The 17,815-nt window shown below is 48.9% G+C and overlaps 1 protein-coding gene across 5 annotated transcripts in view; it reads right to left on the minus strand.

The window, feature by feature from the left end:
- Positions 1–17,815, minus strand: part of SASH1 (SAM and SH3 domain containing 1) — a 324,388-nt gene that overhangs the window by 175,761 nt on the left and 130,812 nt on the right. Inside the window, exon 1 of one of the 5 annotated variants that reach the window (XM_051855274.2) lies at positions 11,227–12,628. The exons of 3 other annotated variants lie outside the window; for them this stretch is intronic. In XM_051855274.2, coding sequence (XP_051711234.2) covers positions 11,227–11,400 — 174 coding nt within the window. In that variant the 5' untranslated portion in view covers positions 11,401–12,628. Of the gene's footprint in view, positions 1–10,948; positions 11,139–11,226; positions 12,629–17,815 lie in introns of those variants that run through there. One more of the 5 variants, XM_070073464.1, reaches the window with a different exon arrangement.

Raw genomic sequence — 17,815 nt, forward strand, 5'->3', positions numbered from 1 at the left:
CGCAAGCAGACAACAACGAGGCCCCGGGCACTGGTGCTTCTGGCTGCCTCCTTGGCACAGGTAAGCCTGCAAAGTCTTGAGAGTGTGTACCACACTGGCCCAAACCATGGTCTACACTAGACCCCAGGAAACAGGCAGCCTGGTTCAGAAGTGGGAAAATCCAAAACGCAGGTCACTTTCTAATTTTTATCTCCCAAGTCTGCCCCACAGAATAGAATAACTGACATCCACTTGAGTCTGGTCAACTTCAGGAGGCAAAGATATAGAACCTCAGGATTTGGCCTCTATTTTGCAGATAAAACAGATGAGCCTGAATGTCTAAAATCTGCAGAGGCCAAAATCAACCAGCAACGGTTGATTTACAGTTGTTGAAATGTGGGCAATGAAACAGGGGAATTTTTTTAAAAAATGGAAAGTAAGGAGCCAAGATTACTTACTTGGCTAAAAGATAGGAGACTGGGGGCGCAGGCATTCGGCCTAGCAGTTAAGATGCTGGTAAGATGCCTGCCTCTCCTAGGAGGGCCTGAGTCTGATGCCCGCCTCTGACTCCAGAGTCTTGCAAATACAGACGCTGGGAGGCAGTGGTGATCACTCAAACAATTAATCATGCTCCATCCACTCACATCAGAGACCCAGATAGAGTTCCTGGCTCCTGGCTCTGGCCCAGTCTAGTTCCAACCATTGTGGGCAACTGGGGAGTCAAGTAGCAGATGGAAGCTGTCTCTGCCTCTCAAATGAATAAAAAAAAATTTAAATAGAAATAAATAAAAACAGTAGATGCCAACGAGAGTAGGCTTCTCGTAGCTACGTGAAAGTGACGCCAGCCAATGCCAAGTGGAAACACCCTGTGAAGCACATGGAATCAAACACACGTTGTGATCATTCTAATCTGTTCTTAAAGAACACACTGCTGCAAATCTCTTGATGTTTAAGGAGTGTGGGAGTCCTTCTCTCCTCTTCTGGCTTCTGTGGAAGCTCTTCCACACTCAGAATATGATATGACACGCCCGAGGGTCTTCCTATAGAATCTTTTATTTAATTTAATTTATTTATTTATTTATTTTTGACAGGCAGAGTGGACAGTGAGAGAGAGAGAGAGAGAGACAGAGAGAAAGGTCTTCCTTTGCCGTTGGCTCACCCTCCAATGGCCGCCACGGCCGGCGCACCGCGCTGATCCGAAGGCAGGAGCCAGGTACTTCTCCTGGTCTCCCCTGGGGTGCAGGGCCCAAGCACTTGGGCCATCCTCCACTGCACTCCCGGGCCACAGCAGAGAGCTGGCCTGGAAGAGGGGCAACCGGGACAGAATCCGGCGCCCCGACCAGGACTAGAACCTGGTGTCCCAGCGCCGCAGGCGGAGGATTAGCCTAGTGAGCCCCGGCGCCGGCCACCTATAGAATCTTAATGCTGTGCTATTATCTGATACATTCTGTCGAAACAGTAGAGGGTTCCCTGCTAATGCTGAAGTTACAACACTTCGATTTTACTGTATCCTTCGCATCACTTTATGAATCACTTGACACCTATTTACTTTAATGTCATCTAGTCTCAGTTTCGTAACATTCTAATCAAGGCAAATCACTGCTCCGCATCAGTGTTGGGAGGCTCTTCCATTAAGCAACCACCTGGAGGTCACATGTTACGTAAGCAAGGCCGGTTGCAGAAGGCGGTAACGAGAGCACCCCAACGGACACGTCCTGAGGGGATACACTCCTAGAAAGGCTCTAATAAAAGTGCAATTTACAATTAAATACTTTTTAAACAAATTTTATTTATTTGAGAGGTGGAGTTACAGACAGTGAGAGGGAGAGACAGAGAGAAAGGTCTTCCATCTGCTGGTTCACTCCCCAAATGGCCACAATGGCCAGAGCTGGACCAACCCAAAGACAGAAGACAGGAGCATCTTCCAGGTCTCCCACACAGGTACAGCAGCCCAAGTACCCAGGCCATCCTGCACTGCTTTTCCTGGTCATAGCAGACAGCTGGATTGGAAGAGGAATAGCCAGGACCAGACCCGGCAAAATGAAATGTTTTATCTTTCCAGAATAAACACTCACGGTCTCTGCAGACTTCCTTCAGCTTCCTAATGAAGTGACCCCAACATAAAGATGCACACAAGTGGCACCTTCATTCATTGTAGACTTGATTCCTCCTTATGCCGGCCTGAGTCCCACTTTCTGCCATTCTGTCATGGAAACGTGCCATCAGGTTGCTTTGGGCAATATCATCATCAATTTTTTTTAATGTATTTATTTATTTGAAAATCAGAGTTAGAGAGAGGGAGAAACAGTGAGAGAGATCTTCTATCTGTTGGTTCACTCCCCAAGTGGCTGCAATAGCCAAGGCTGAGCCAGGCCAAAGCCAGGAGCCTCATGCGGGTCTCCTATGTGAGCAGCAAGGGCCCAAACACGTGGGTCATCTTCCACTGCTTTTCCCAGGAGCATTAGCAAGGAGTTGGATCAGAAGTGGAGCAGCACTCATATGGGAAAAAGGCATCATAGGTAGTGGCTTTACCCACTATGCCACAACACCGGCCCCTGTCTTCTATTTTTGAGTGGGAATTGGAGACCGAAGACTCCTAATTAAAACAAACATTCAGAATGAACAATTTGCAACTTTGACAGAAATAGCTGCTAAGTGAATGAAACTCTGGGAAAATATCCCAGCAGGGGGAAAAGATAGGATAATGAAAATATATCAATATTTTACATGTCTCTAATAAGTCAACTACTAAAAAGCTCTCTTATTGTGCCACTTAGACTTAGTCACAAACAGAAGTAAAGATAGCAACCTGGATGCCATTTAAACAGAACATACATTTACATTGCAAATATCCTCTTGTCTCTTAAAAAAAAAAAAAAAAAAAAAAAAAAAAAAAAAAAAACTCTGGCTTTTCAAAAATCTTTTTATAGGGGCTTTATAGCGGGTAAAGCCACACCTGCAGCACCAACATCCCATATGGGCACTGGTTCAAGTCCCGGCTGCTCCACTTCTGACCAGCTCTCTGCTATGGCCTGGGAAAGCAGTAGAAGATGGCCCAAGTCCTTGGCCCCCTGCATCCATGTGGGAGACCCAGAAGAAATTCCTGGTTCCTGGCTTTGGATCAGCATACCTCCAGTCATTGCAGCCCTCTGGAGAGTGAACCAGCAGATGAAAGACCTCTCTCTCTCTCTCTCTTTCTCTCTCTCTGCCTCTCTGTAACTCTGCCTTTCAATTAAATGAATAAATCTTTTTTCAATTAAAAAAGACTATATATATTTTTTCTCGAGCATATGGAATATTTTAAACATATTTCTCAACATGTCACCTAAAGGACAATATCTTGAAGCAATTTATGCATCTTTTTCTTAAAAAGATTTATTTATTTATTTATTTATTTATTTGAAAGGCAAAGTTGCAGAGAGGCAGGGGAAAGGGAAAGGGCAGAGAGAGAGAGACAGAGGTCTTCCACCTGCTGGTTCACTCCCCAGATGGCTGCACCTGGGCCTATCCGAAGCCAGGAGCTTCTTCCTGGTCTCCCACATGGGTGCCGGGGCCCAAGGACTTGGGTGATTTTCCTACAGGTTTTAATTCAAAGATTTAAGTTGTTACTCTTGTCTGTTTTAAAACCTTTTTCTTAAACTCTAGGCATTTCCAAACAAGGAAATCTACAAAATTGTTAATGATTTATTTTATAAATGAGGTTTTTCAAATCTTATAAAAATGGATACAGTCCTACAGCTAAGATATTCTTGAACTAGAATACTAGAATATTCTGGTTTCTTTTCCAACAAATTAATATGGAAACATAACAGATCCTGACAACAGAGAGGGAAACCTGGGCCACTACCATACATCTGTCCTGTGAGCCTCTGGGACTGTAACTCCTGGAGACCCGGCCCCCGGGATGGACACGTCTGGATTACTTGTCTGGACACGCGAGGAAAGACACAAAGCGAGTTTATCTCTGTGTGGCATCCATGCTCATAAAGAATTAATGATGCCCAGCGACACCCTTGATGGGACAAAAGAAGGGACACCAGACATCTGGCTCGAGCGATGCTAATGAGGAACAGGCCTCCCATTTCCAGTGCCATTACCAGAAGTAAATAAGTAAACGAGCATACCATTTGAAAAATGACAATTTCATGCGGTCACAAAAATATGTTTTATCTCAAAATTAGCCCACATGTTGGGTTAATTCTTCAGAGCCTTAGCTTGAACTCACTAGTATTAAATGTGCTAGTTAAATCTAACCGACTTTGCCCTCTACTCATTTAATTCATTCTTTAAAGATCAATTTCATTTCTACTACACAAGAGTGAATGCAAACCATGGGTGAGCACACCATCTGTGATAGGGGGATTGTGACTGCCAAGTATTTTAAGATTTATTTATTTATTTGAGGAGCAGAGTTACAGAGAGGCAGAGGCAGGGTAGCGGGGGGCTTCCATCCACTGATTCGCTCTCCAAGTGGCCACAACCATCAGAATTGGGCAGATCTGAAGCCAAGAGAATGGAGGTTCTTCCAGGCCTTCCACATTGGTACAGGGGCCCCAAAACTTGGGCCATCTTCTACTGCTTTCCCAGGTACATTAGCAGGGAGCTGGAAGGGAAGTGGAGCAACCAGGACTCACCCAGTGCCCATATGGGATGCTGGCACAGCAGGCGGCATGGCACAGTGGGTTAAGTCACAGCCTGCAACATCGGAATCCCATATGGGCAATGCTTCCAATCATGGCTATTCCACTTCCAATCTGGCTCCCTGCTGGTGCACCTGAGAAAGCAGTGAATGATGGTCCAAGTGCTTGGGCTACTGCTACCCATGTATAAGACCCGGATGCAATTCCGGGCTCCTAGCTTTGGCCTGGCTCATCTCTGGCCATTGCAGCTCTTTGGGGAGTGAACCAGTAGATGGAAGATCTCTCTCTCTCCCTCTCCCTCTCTTCCCCTCTCTCTCTGTAACTCTATCTTTTAAATAAATAAAAAAAATCTTATCTTAAAGGATGGTTTTGAAGGCAGGCCTCTATGGCACAGTGGGTTAACGACCTAGCCTGAAGTGCCAGCATCCCATATGAGCGCCAGTTCAAGATCCGGCTGCTCCACTTCCAATTCAGCTCTCTGCCATGGCCTGGGAAAGCAGCGGAAGATGTCCCAGGTCCTTGGGTCCCTGCACCCACATGAGAGAGCTGGAAGAAGTTCCTGGCTCCTGGCTTCAGATAGGCACAACTCCGGCCTTTGCAGCCAATTGGGGAGTGAACCAGCCAACGGAAGACCTTTCTCTCTCTCTGCCTCTCCTTCTCTCTCTGTGTAACTCTTTCAAATAAATAAGTAAATATTAAAAAAAAAAAAAGATGGGTTTGAAAACATTTAGCTATAGCAGAGTGTGAATATTGTTGGAAATAATAATTCCCCCTTTTTAAGGTACCAAGTCATTCACCCTTGTATAGAAAGACAGGTATATAGCTACATGAGCATATAATAACTAATGTGTGTAGACAAACTTTTTTTTCCTTAGGGAGTGAAAAAACAAAAACAAGGATATATTTATTTTATTTATTTGAGAGAGACAAAGAGAAAGCTCCTATCTGCTGTTCACTTGAGACTTCAATCTAGTTCTCCCACATGGACGGCAGGTACCCAAGGACTTGAGCCATCACCTGCTGCCTCCCTGGGTAACAGAGACGAGACTAGAACCAGGCACTTGGATAACACAGGCTGCAGGCATCCTAAGCACCATGTTAACCAGCAGGCCAAATGTCTGTCCCTTTCTTTTTAAAAAAAAAAAAGATACACGTATGTTTAATTGACAAACACAAATTGGTACAGTGCAGTGTATAGATCTGGAGTATGGAGCGACTCTTTATCACTTCTGATAGTGGGGCTAGGCCTTAGAAGCCAGAGGCTAGCTAATGATGTGATTCACAGACACCTGGTCCGGACCCTCATCCCCTCTGCCTGGTAGTCTCCGTCCTCCACACTCATCACCCACCCGCTGCCCACCATAGCTAGTAGTTTTCTAGACACAGATGCGATCCAGCTCCACAGTGGTTTGAAATTCTATGGTGGCTTCTCACTGGAACTGACCACAAGTTGTCCAGCCTCCTGCACGCCAGCCCCAGGGCCCACCTCAATGCCTTGTGCTCCCCATCCGGCCCTGTTTCACTCCCTGGACACTCCTAACCTGCCCACTGCGGCATACACTCGGTGGGCTGTCTGAGCACCAGCCTCCCTATGCCCAAGTGCCTCCCAGTAGCTCTGCCCACCACTGTCTTCCTAGATGTCAAGGCCATGTATTGCCCACACTTTGCCCAACAGCTTCAACTCAGCAACTGACAGCCAATACATACATGGGTGCACGGCTGTAGCAAAGCATGAACTATAAAGGTCATTTCAGGGAAATACTCTCGGCTGGCTATCTTTATGATCCGAGACGGGGACAGTAACACCCACCGGTCACACTTGCAGAGAAGGGCCCAGGCCTGCGCTGGGACCTGTGCTGGTGAGCACGGCCCCTCGGCCTCCCCAGGGAGCTGCATCCCAGCATCAGGAATGAGCCCCACAGGAGAGGGAAGGGATGTAGAGCCAAGCAAAGGGAGAGAAGGAAAGGCAAAGAACGGTGCACGAAAGCATAAAGGTGGACGTGAACGTGAACGGAAACAGGGAATGGTGGCCTGAGCAGAGAAGACCCAGTGACCCAGCCAGAGTTACGAAAGCCACCAACTCTGTCTTTGGCAAAGAACTAATCGTGTAGACGCTGGCGTTCCGTCCTCACTGGTACCTTGAGCGAAGTCTTGAAGTCTCCGCACTGGGGAGCCCCTGATTCTAAATAAGGGAGTTCCGGGGCTCATTGCCAAGGGCCCCTCAGTGCCTTCCCCTAATCACCCTACAGTTTCTCCACTTACAAAAGCCCAAAGGCTTCCAGCTGGCTGGGGGGGGGGGGGGGGGGGACAAAAAACATAAAATTAAGATGAAGTCAGCATATTTGAAACTGGGGCTGACTCTGAAATTCCAATTCGTAAAATTAATTGAGTCATTAGCTGACAGGCTCCACTCAAACCACCGCCCGGGAGAATTTGTAAATGGACTCCTTTCAAAGGAGCTGGGTTCTAGGAATCCCTACCGGATCTCAACTACACCGCCCCTCCCCCTCTCCGCAACTTGCCTACAACAAAGGAAGGGAGTGGGGGATCTTCTTGTTTTTAATTTGCTTTTTGTTGGTTGTAAGGACTGGAATCAACAGCAAAGCGGGACAAATCTAAGCGTTCTGCCGACTGAAAGCCGACAATGTGGCATTCTGTAGCTTACACGCGAGTCAGCAGTGCATCTCCACGGTGGGTATCTTCTAAGCCCTGCAGGGAAATGGGTGTAAATCCTAGGAACAGAGCAGGGAACAGGAAATATCAGGTCTGGGGGAGGGGCATCTCGCAGGATCTCACAACAATAGGCACTTAACTAACCGCCCTCCCATTTAACAAGTCGGTTTCAAGGCTTGGCTCAGCCGCAGAGGTCCTCCCGTTAAAGAATCAAGACCACTCGCCAGGTGGATCCTCAGTCCAGACCCCACCAGGGCATCCCCGGGAACTCCAGCAATTCCAATCCTACACACAACGCTCCTCCACCACCACTAACTGATGTCACTGTGGCGTAGAGACAGGACTCAAATCTCTCAGGATGGGAAGTAACGTGGCACTTCCCAGCAGAAGCCCAAGCATGTCATCGGGAAAGGTGGGCGCTGGGCGAGGCCAGGCTGAGCACGTGCTGCAGCGCTAATTCACAGAATGGCACAACTCCCAAGAATGCTGTGGTCTAGTGGCCCAGGGCCTACCAACATTTCGCAATTTACCATCACAGCTTCCAGGGGAAGCGCGGGGACTGGGTCTGCATGATGAAACCGCCCAGTGGTAGCTGCAGTCGGCAGAACGACGTCTTCATGCATTTCAGAAAAACATAAATTTCCCCCCTTTTTCATTTGGCAAAACCAGTCCCCCAGTAAGCCACAGGTACTGGAGATAGGGGGAAAAGTGAGAAAGATACTGACCCTGCCCTCCAGGCACTCAGTCTGGTGTTTTGCAAGAGCATTTTCTCTTAATTCTATATCCATTTAGGCTATGCTTATTAGCAATTATTCATCCTTGCACTGCTCAAACATTTTCATGCTGTAAATTATACTATTATTTCTTCTCTCAAAGAGCACTTTGTTAACAATTATCTGAAAGCAACCATTTGGTGCTTAACTGTGCATGGACTGAATTAATTTAAATGCAAAATGTGTCCTAATGAACCCGAACAGCCACCGGTATTTACTGTGATCCCAGACTATGGGCAACACCCTTCACTGGTTAGAACCAGCAGGATCCCCAAGGGGTGAGGGCCAGAGCCGGGGGTCCACGCTGTCAGGGAAATGTGCTCACTCACCTGACAAGGGTTCTACCTGCTGGGCTGGGCCTTTACTGGTGAAGTGAGATCGGGTCTGTCGCTGTCACTAATAAGAGACATGTGCCATCTATTCACAGGTCTATGTTGGTGGGTGGTTACAAAATCCCATAATTGAAATACAAAATGGAAAAAAAAAAGTCTTTTATTTCTTTTGGTTAGAACAGAGTCAACGGACTGTTTTGTGTCTTGCTATATCCCCCAAAGCTGCAGTGCATAGGAGACACTTGGATGATGGCTTTCCAAGAGAAAGGAGACGCTGCTGAGCTGATGTCGCTACAAGCACCCCCAGAGGAGGGGTAAGCCAGGCTCTCCACTGTTTCACAGCTTCCTGGTACAGGAAGCCCAATGCCCAAGCTCACTCTGAAGGAGAGACTAAGAGTGCATAAACAGGAAGACAAGAGGGGACAAAACCTGTGCGAGACAGCACCAGGTTCTTCCCAGCCTCGCACTGAACTCTGGGCTCTGTGAGAAGTGTGTATTTTCTGCGGGGAACTCTGGGCTCTGTGAGAAGTGTGTATTTTCTGCTCCCCGCATCTGCCCTTGGAATAACAGGTTTGCGCTCAGGCGCCCCACCCCATCTTTCAACTCAGCCAAACAACACTGTGCCACCACAGACCCTACAGTGCTGGAATCTGCCAGGGAAGGGAAAGCAAACATTCAGGAAGCGCCGCCCGCCAGCCCTCCTTGCCAAAACCTCCCTCAGCCCAACTGAATCGCAAGCCTGGCCCCAGCTGGCCCATCCCCCCCAGCCCACACCCTAATCAGGGCTCCAGTGTGGTGGAGCTGAAGGGGCTGAAAAGTTACAGAGTGGAATCTACCCCAGACAACAAAATGGGCTTCCTGCTTAATGAACATAAAAAACAAGCTACCATCCTAACTTTAAAATGTCCTTTGGGGGGGGTCTGCGCAGTGGCTCAGCTGACTACCAGCAGGCATCCCCATATGGGCACCAGTTGGAGTTCCAGCTGCTCCACTTCGGATCCAGTCCCCTGCTAATGCACCTAGAAAAGCAGCAGAACATGGCCTGGGCGGCCCCTGCCATCCACGGGCAAGACCCAGATGGAATTCCAGGCTCCTCACTTCAACCTGGACCAGCCTGGAAGTTGCGCCCATTTGGGGAGTGAACCAGCAGATGGAAGATCTCTTTCTCTCTCCCTGTCTCTCCCTCTCTTCTCTGTAACTTATTTTTTAAAAATGTGTGTTGGGTTTTCTGGAACTTCAGTGGATCATATTCATCCATAAAGGTTCAGAAAACGCAAAAACAGGAGCTTTCAAGTCCAAAATACACATTGTATACATGTATACAAAACACATTGTACACAAGTGTATATTGTTTATGTATGTATTTTTCAAATACTGGAAAGTATGAGGAGCCAATAGAAATCCTTAGCCTTTTCTGGTTCTCTACAATAGTAACCATAAATACCAGTGACACCTGAAAATGGGGAAGAGACACAATACAGTCTATGCAGGAAAAAAAAGTTACATTAACTGAGCATCTCCCGTATGCCCAGCAGTATGCTAAGCACCTGTTACACATCATGTTGGCTCAATCTTAGAAGACCCAGGAATCAAGCCTTTATTTATTTTATTGGGGCACGAGGGAGGGCCTTACAGCCCACTAGTTCACTCCCCTAAAGCTCCAGGCAGCCAGGGCTGAGCCAGACACTCCGTCCAGGTCTCCCCTGTGGGTGGCAGGGACCCAAGCACTTGTGTTATCCCCAGCTACCTCCCAGGGTGTGCATCAGCAGGAAGCAGGAACCAGGCACTCTGAATATGGGATGAGTTAACCTCTAGGCCAGACACCTGCTCAGCAGGTCTTCTCCGTGTTTCCCAGGTGATACAACAGAGGATCGCGGGGCTTTTCTGAATAATTTAGCCAATAACTGAGTGGGAGAGGCGGGTTTTGACTCGGGTTTATTCACTTCGCAGCCAACGAGCTAAATCACTGTATTAAAAACTACAGTTTATCACTCCTCAAAACGCCTCTCTCTCAGCACTGCAACTCCTCCCACTGAGAAAATAAAAGGTGTCCAAGTAAACCTAAGGCCTTTTCTGATAATCCACACATCTGGCAATTCCAAATCTTTCAACCGAAGTCGCCTTTTTAAAGTGTGGATTAAGACGTCTGAGCGTCCAAGCCCCTACCCGTCCGGTTCCAGGTTCCAGCCTCCCTGCCCACCCACCACCGCCCCGAGGCGTGAAATCCCCGAGCGGGCTCCAGCTCCATCCTCCACGGGTCAGAGTTGTTTTTCAGAAATTATGCCCAATCCATGGGCGGCCTCAAGTCACTGGACATCTCCAAACACATGACGGCACAGACTGAGCAAAATAAGTCCTATTGTTTTGAGCCCCAAACGTATAAAACAAATATCCTGCAAAGGCTACAAATGACAAACATCGTGGCTGTCCCGAGCAAGCAAACTGCTGCTTTCCAGTCGTTTGGTCACCCAACAAATGGGCAAGAGATAAGCATCGGTAACACCAACCTCGTCCCAAAGCCAACCGGGACAGCCCTTCACCAAATATTTACCAGGAGTATTTACAGCTAGTCTCATAAGGACTCCGGCCGGCCTGGGCTACTCCACTTTCTCAGCAGGTGTCCGGGTTACACTGGAGGCCATCACCCACGCCTGTTTAAGTATCCCAGATGGGGTCTGGGCCAGGTTATCTTTTAATTAGGACCTGAAATGTGACACCGCGTGTATCCAACCCCCTAAGAACTCGCGGCAAAGAAGGTCGCCGGTGACGGGAGGGGGCGCACCCCGTCTCGGAGCGGCGGCTCCGAACCCTGCTCCCCAGGTAACTCACCAGGATGCCCATCACATCCGTCCAGAGTCTGGAGAACGCCTCGGACGTGCCAGCGCCCGGCTGGGGCTCCGGCTGGGGCTCCGGCTCCGGCTCCGGCTCCGGCTCGGGCTCGGGCTCCGGCTCCGGCTCGGGCTCCGGCGCTGGTCCCGGGCCAGCGGCTCCCGCGTCCTCCATGGCCTCCTCCGCGCGCGCGCGCGGGCCGTGCGTCCCGGTCCCCGCGGCACCCTCGCCCCGCACAAGCTCGCGCCCCGCCCGGGGTTGCCGGGTCCCCGCCCGCGGCGTCAGGGAGCCGCGCCCCCGCGCCGCATGCCCCAGCGGCCCTGGCCACCCCGCGGGGGCCCCCAGCCGGCGCCCGCACCTCGGTCTAGGTGGCCGCGGGCGGCGCGACTGACAACTCCAGAAACTCCCACCCGGGCTGGGCGCAGCAACAGGGTAGCAGGAGGCAAAGTCCGCACCACCGAGTTTTACTGTGGGGACCTCGCCGAGCTCCAAAGCGGGTAAAACCCACTGCAGAGAAGTCGCTTCCCGTGACGGGGACCGCCTCGCCCGGGCTGCCCCTCGATCCTGCTCGCCAGTCCCGGCGGGGCGCGGCGGGGGCGGCCGCGGGGCCCCTGCAAGTGGGAAGGAAGTCCCGGGACCCCTCTCTTCAAAATGAGCTCTTCCAGCTCCACATGACTCTCTCCCCTCGAGGCTAAAGAAAGCGTTTAGCAACAAAAGGTGCTCTGATGTCAGGCTCTTTGCATGGAAATGAGCCACCGACCCGAGAACAAATCGCCTGTTGAGAGCGCAGCCGCGCAGCAGCCCGCGGCCCGCGCACGTCTCCAAGCTCGCGGGTCCCAGAACTCTGCAAAGTTGAATCTCTAAGCCGCGCCCGCCCCGGGACCGCGCGAGGAGGCGGTTACCGTCCGCACCTCGCCCCTCCGCGAGTCCTGCGACCTCGCGGCCTTACAACGCGGCCCCGCCAGCCAAGGCTTTGGAAAGCGTGGGCTCCAGGCATTGTTTGGGTCACGTTTACGGCCGGGGACATTTTGGCTCCGGCGTGCGCCCGGTGCCAGGCATTGCTAGTGCCTTCAGCCAATGGGAGGGAAGGCGCTTTGGCTTTTGGTGATTCCTGCGACGCTGGAACTGGCTGTTTGAAAACTGGGTGTTAGTGGGTGTAGCCGCACAGCCTCCACACCTGGGCCCCGCTGTGTGTCTTTCGGAGGGCAAGACGCATGACGGTTTTATTTTAGGAGGGAAAGAGCCCTGCAAAGGTTATTTTTCCTTTTGTGATTCTTTCTTTTAAAGGCACTCAGAGAATTTTCCCTGGGAAATGACAGTACTTGTCACATGTGACTTGGTGATTGAGCGCTGCGTGAAAGTTAACCTCCAGGAATCTGCTCTGTATTTCTTTAAAAAAAAAAAAAAGTTACTTGTTTGAAAGAGTTAGAGATCTTCCATCCACTGGTTCACCCCCAGAATGGCCATAATGGCCAGGGCTGGGCCAGTCCAAAGCCAGGAGCCTGGAACTCCATCCAGGTCTCCCACGTGGGTGCAGGGGCCCAAGCACTTAGACTGTCTTCTGCTGCCTTCCCAGGTGCATTAGCCGGGAGCTGGCCCATTACCCCATATTGCCAGCCCCCCATCACCTGTATGAAAGATTTGCAGAGTAAGAAAAAAAAACCTGGTGAGTTGCCGAGGGAGAGGGCTTCTGCTGGTTCTAGGAGGTTCCTCTGTTGTTTGATTTGGGAGTTTTATTTTCCTTAGGAGCGCAGGTACTAGGGGTAAGGATGTGTCTGAAATCTGCTAAAGCCTGAACTGCCCGCCGAGCGCACCAGTCCCTGTGCCAGTGAATAGCCCTGACAGGGCAAAGTTCAAAAAGGTAAACAATTCTGCTAAGTACTTAAACTTACGCACAGATCCTAATGATACTGTCTTTGAAAGGAGAGATTGAGAAGCACTTCCCTTGAAGCCTTGTGTTGGCGTAGGCAGAGGGCGATGAGTCAGTACAGGCAGACCTGGTGCTTCTCTGGGCTGATGCTGGGCTAGATCAGGTGGGTTTCCAGAGCTCCCTTGGGCTCTAGGATGCTGGGAACCCGAATAAATTCAGTTAAAGCAGGTGAACTTTTATTTTAAAATTGTCCTTTCTCCAGGAGTGGGCATTTAGCCCAGCGGTTGATATGCCCATGTGCAACATCTGAGTGCTGGTTTGATTCTTGGCCCTAGCTCCCTGACTCCAGCTTCCTGTCAATGTATATATACTCTGGGAGGCAGCAGGTGCTAGCTCACGTATTTGGGTCCCTGCTGCTCCCAGACTGAGTTCCTGGCTCTTGGCTTCAGCCTGGCCCAGCCCCCACTGTTGCGGGTATCTGGGGAGTGAACCAGCTGATTGAAAATTCCTGTCTCTGCCTTTCAAATTAAATAAAACTTATAATAAATAAATATATAAACTTATAATAAACTTATAATAAATAAATCAAAACTTATAAACTAAATAAAAACTCTTTTCTATAAAGCCAGGAAAATAAGTAAACAATGCGAAAAGTAAATACAGTTGATTCTACTGGTGTATTTAAGTATTTCAGTGTAGTAGCCATGTGGTGCTTCTTTAAACCCAAGAAAATGCAAAGGTGCATAAATACTGCCAGGTGGGGGTGGGAGACTGAGCTAGGAGTTATGCAAGTAGGGCAGTGGGGGCTGGGATGAAGAGCAGAGCAAACTCCCCAGCACCAATCAGGAGGAGTCTTTTCTTCCTAACTCAAATGACCTGGGGCAAAGCATTTGACCTTTCTGTACCACAGTTTCCCCATCGGAGATGAGGCAAGGCCACACTAATTGCCACCCACATCCTCAGAGGTGATAATATGTTTCGGTCAACTACAGATAGGTACAATTTAGCCACAACATGCACATCAATATCATTAGACCGGAGTCAGCATTTTGGCTCCTAAGGAAATCAATCGAACCCTCCATACGTGGGCTGCTTTTCCTGGTGTCTCCTAATAAATGGCTAGGGAAATGAGATAATTAATATTTGGGGGACAGCGTTGATGCCAGTGCATGAAATGTGAAATTTTATGTTTGGTATTGTCTAAAGTCACTTTTCTATCTCTGGAATATAAATCCTTGTGTTGGCCATTTCAAATGGAAGCAGAACCCTTCCTTGTTAACTCAAAATGAGCCTGACTGCTGCTCCCAATGGCTCTCCTTTCTCTTAAAAAGTCTTTTCTGGGGCTTTTTTAAACAACATCTCCCTCTCCTTATAAAATAATTCCCAACTCCATCATCATCACTTCAGAGTTCCATTGGGTACCCTCTCCCAAGGGCTTTTATAATAGAATTCTAGCCCGTGCGGGTGGGAAAAGACCTTGAAGAGTTGCGTTCTCAGACCCTTCATCTTGCAGATGAAGAAATGGGTTCCTGAGAGCTTGAGTGAGCAGTCCAGGGAACACAGCTGCACAGGGCAGAATCGGAGTAAGAACACGTGATTGCTGTGAAAGTTCTCTCCTCTACACTGCAGTACACACAATACACACAGCTCAACGAGGCAGGCAATGGCGATAGCCCATTAAAGACGGGAATCCAGGAATCCAACTTCCCCTTTTCTCTTCCCATCAGCGCTCCCATCAGGCTCGTTGGTATTGATAGGAAGGATGTTAGTGAGTGAATTCCAAGGGAAGGGAACTACAAGGGGGTTTTCCAGCCTTCTAGAGAGACCCAAAAGTTGATTGTGAAATCAATTCTGATAAACATGTATCACAAAAATGAAAAGGAAATTATGGAATGCGCTCATTAGGAATAGTGACAATGATAGCTTCTGTATTGTTGATTAAACAATCAGCCTCTCTCATGTTGCACATGTAAGTGTGGAACACACACACACATACACCTTGTTTATACTGGCTTGCTTTGTACATAGTTGTTTTTTTTTGTTTTGTTTTGTTTTGTTTTTTGACAGGCAGAGTGGACAGTGAGAGAGAGAGACAGAGAGAAAGGTCTTCCTTTGCCATTGGTTCACCCTCCAATGGCCACCACGGCCGGCGCACCGCGCTGATCCGATGGCAGGAGCCAGGCACTTATCCTGGTCTCCCATGGGGTGCAGGGCCCAAGGACTTGGGCCCAAGGACTTGGGCCATCCTCCACTGCACTCCCTAGCCACAGCAGAGAGCTGGCCTGGAAGAGGGGCAACCGGGACAGAATCCGGCACCCCGACCGGGACTAGAACCTGGTGTGCCGGCGCCGCAAGGCAGAGGATTAGCCTAGTGAGCCGTGGCACCGGCCCATAGTTGTTCTTACTATGAGTCAAGACTACAAAAATTTGGAGCCAGCGCCATGGCGCAGTAGGTTAATCCTCCGCCTGTGGCACTGGCGTCCCATATGGGCGCTGGTTCTAGTCCCAGCTGCTCCTCTTCCAACCCAGCTCTCTGTTGTGGCCTGGGAAAGCAGTGGAGGATGGCCCAAGTCCTTGGGCTCCTTCACCCACAAGGGAGACCAGGAAGAAGCACCTGGCTCCTGGCTTCAGATCGACCCAGCTCCGGCTGTTGCGGCCATTTGAGGAGTGAACCAGCAGATGGAAGGTTTTTCTCTCTGTCTCTCCCTCTCACTTTCTGTATCTCTACCTCTCAGATAAATAAATAAAACCTTAAAAAAAAAAAAAAGACTACAAAAATTTAAAAGCCACTAGTCTGGAAGTTGCTGGGTTTGCGTTTTTGTTTTTTTTTTATTCGAGTTTATAAGACATTGGGCAAGTTATGGATTTCATCTGTGATGGACAATTCCCCCCTCTCTAAGGGAGTTGCTGTGAGGGCACCTGTGTTCCTGCAGGTGGCTCAAGGATGAGAACCTGGACTCCGTGCCCCGCCCTTTGCTCTTCCTTCCGGCACCCCTCCTTCTGCCAGGCTCCATCTACAAACAGGAAATTTCCTTGCTCAGCCCCAACTCCTGTACCACGCAAAGGATTACAAGCCCTGGAATGTGGTTGGAGGTTCCTGCCGGCAGGGCAGGGCGATTGGGACTCCCCAGTAGTCCCAGCAAAAGCAGTAAGAGCAGCAGCAACAGCAGCCACCCGGCACTGCAAACCCACTCTGCCAGGCACTGTGGAAATATTAGAAGTATTTCACTGAAACGTTAGCATTCCCCAAATGGAATTTTCAGTTTTCCACCAAAATAAACTTATCTTTTCATTCCATTTCTCATGAACTTGTTCAAGGACTCTGGTTTTCAGAGCTCATGGGTTTTAAAGGGCAGACAAATGATTTGAAATTAAAATATATTCTTCATAAGAGTAGTCCATGTCTTAGGACCACAGCTTCATTTAAATACTTGTTATTAAAAAAAAAAACAAGACATCTTCTGCTAATAGCAGAGATTAAATCTGAAAGATTATAAATAGTCCAATTTATTTTCTACTACACTGCCTGCCACTGAAATTGAGCAATGAAAATAGATAAGCTCATTTCATTTTTGCCTACAGTCAGCAGTCCTCTCTGGCACTCCCACGTGGGCATTCCACAGTGCCTGCAGGGAACTGACTTCAAGGAAGGACTGATGATGCTAAAACATTTCTCCCCATCCTAATCCCAAGCCAAGTTTTTTTTTTTTTTCCATAAATGCCATCAAGGTGAGCCAAGCCCATGCTACAGCATCACCTGTTTACAAGCCCCTTCATCAGGCAGTATTTTGGTAAGAGAGACCAAGAAGAGAGCTAAGGGCAAACAAAAGTGGAATGAAAACAAAATGAAGGAAGCCAGCATGGGCCAGGGAGTGAAGGCAAATAAACAAAGTGAGGATGCAGGGCGATCAATACTGTCCTCTGAAATCTCTTCTACTCTGATGGCAGTGCTGGCCGGTTCCAGTCCTCATTTGTGTCGATGCTGTGTGAACCCAAAGGTGCTGCTTGGAGAGTGTTCCCCCAGATGCAATAGAACTGTGACCGCTACTGCATTTCACACAGGCAGGTCAGACCAGGTGATTTCCTTTTTTGAAAATTTCTTTTTGTTTTTTGAAAGGCAGAGAGAGAGAGAGATTGAGAGAGAGAGAGAGAGAGAGAGAGAGAAATCTTCCATCTGCTGGTTTACTTCTCAAATGCCCAAAACAGCTGGGGCTGGGCCAGGCCAAAGCCAGGAGCCAGGAACTCCATCTGAGTCTCCCACATGGGCGACAGGCACGCAAGTACTTGGACCATCACTGGCTGCCTTCCGGGTGCTTTAGCAAGAAGCTAGATGGGAGTTCAGAGATGGGACTCATTCCAATATGGCGGGCAGGCATCCCAAGCAGCAGCTTAGCCTGACGGCCCAGACTACATGATTTCTAAAGCCACTGGTGATTCTGAACTCCAAGGATTCTGAACTATTTTCAGTACCACACATCATAGATAAGACAGTGGGCTGTCTACAGGTGCCCGGGAGAATCAACAACAGTGTATTCTGTGAGAATTTCATACTGTGTAGGCAAAGAGTTCAAAGTCTTCATCTCATTGTAGAGTGACTTCTGAATTCAAATGAGAGCAGTCTCTCCTGTACAGAGTGGTGAGAATTTATGAGAGTGATCTGACATGTCAGAGAATGGAATAAAAGAAACATGGAGGGGGAATGATCTTTAGAATAATACT

This window comes from Oryctolagus cuniculus, chromosome 5 (assembly GCF_964237555.1).
Source record: "Oryctolagus cuniculus chromosome 5, mOryCun1.1, whole genome shotgun sequence".
Taxonomy (NCBI): domain Eukaryota; kingdom Metazoa; phylum Chordata; class Mammalia; order Lagomorpha; family Leporidae; genus Oryctolagus; species Oryctolagus cuniculus.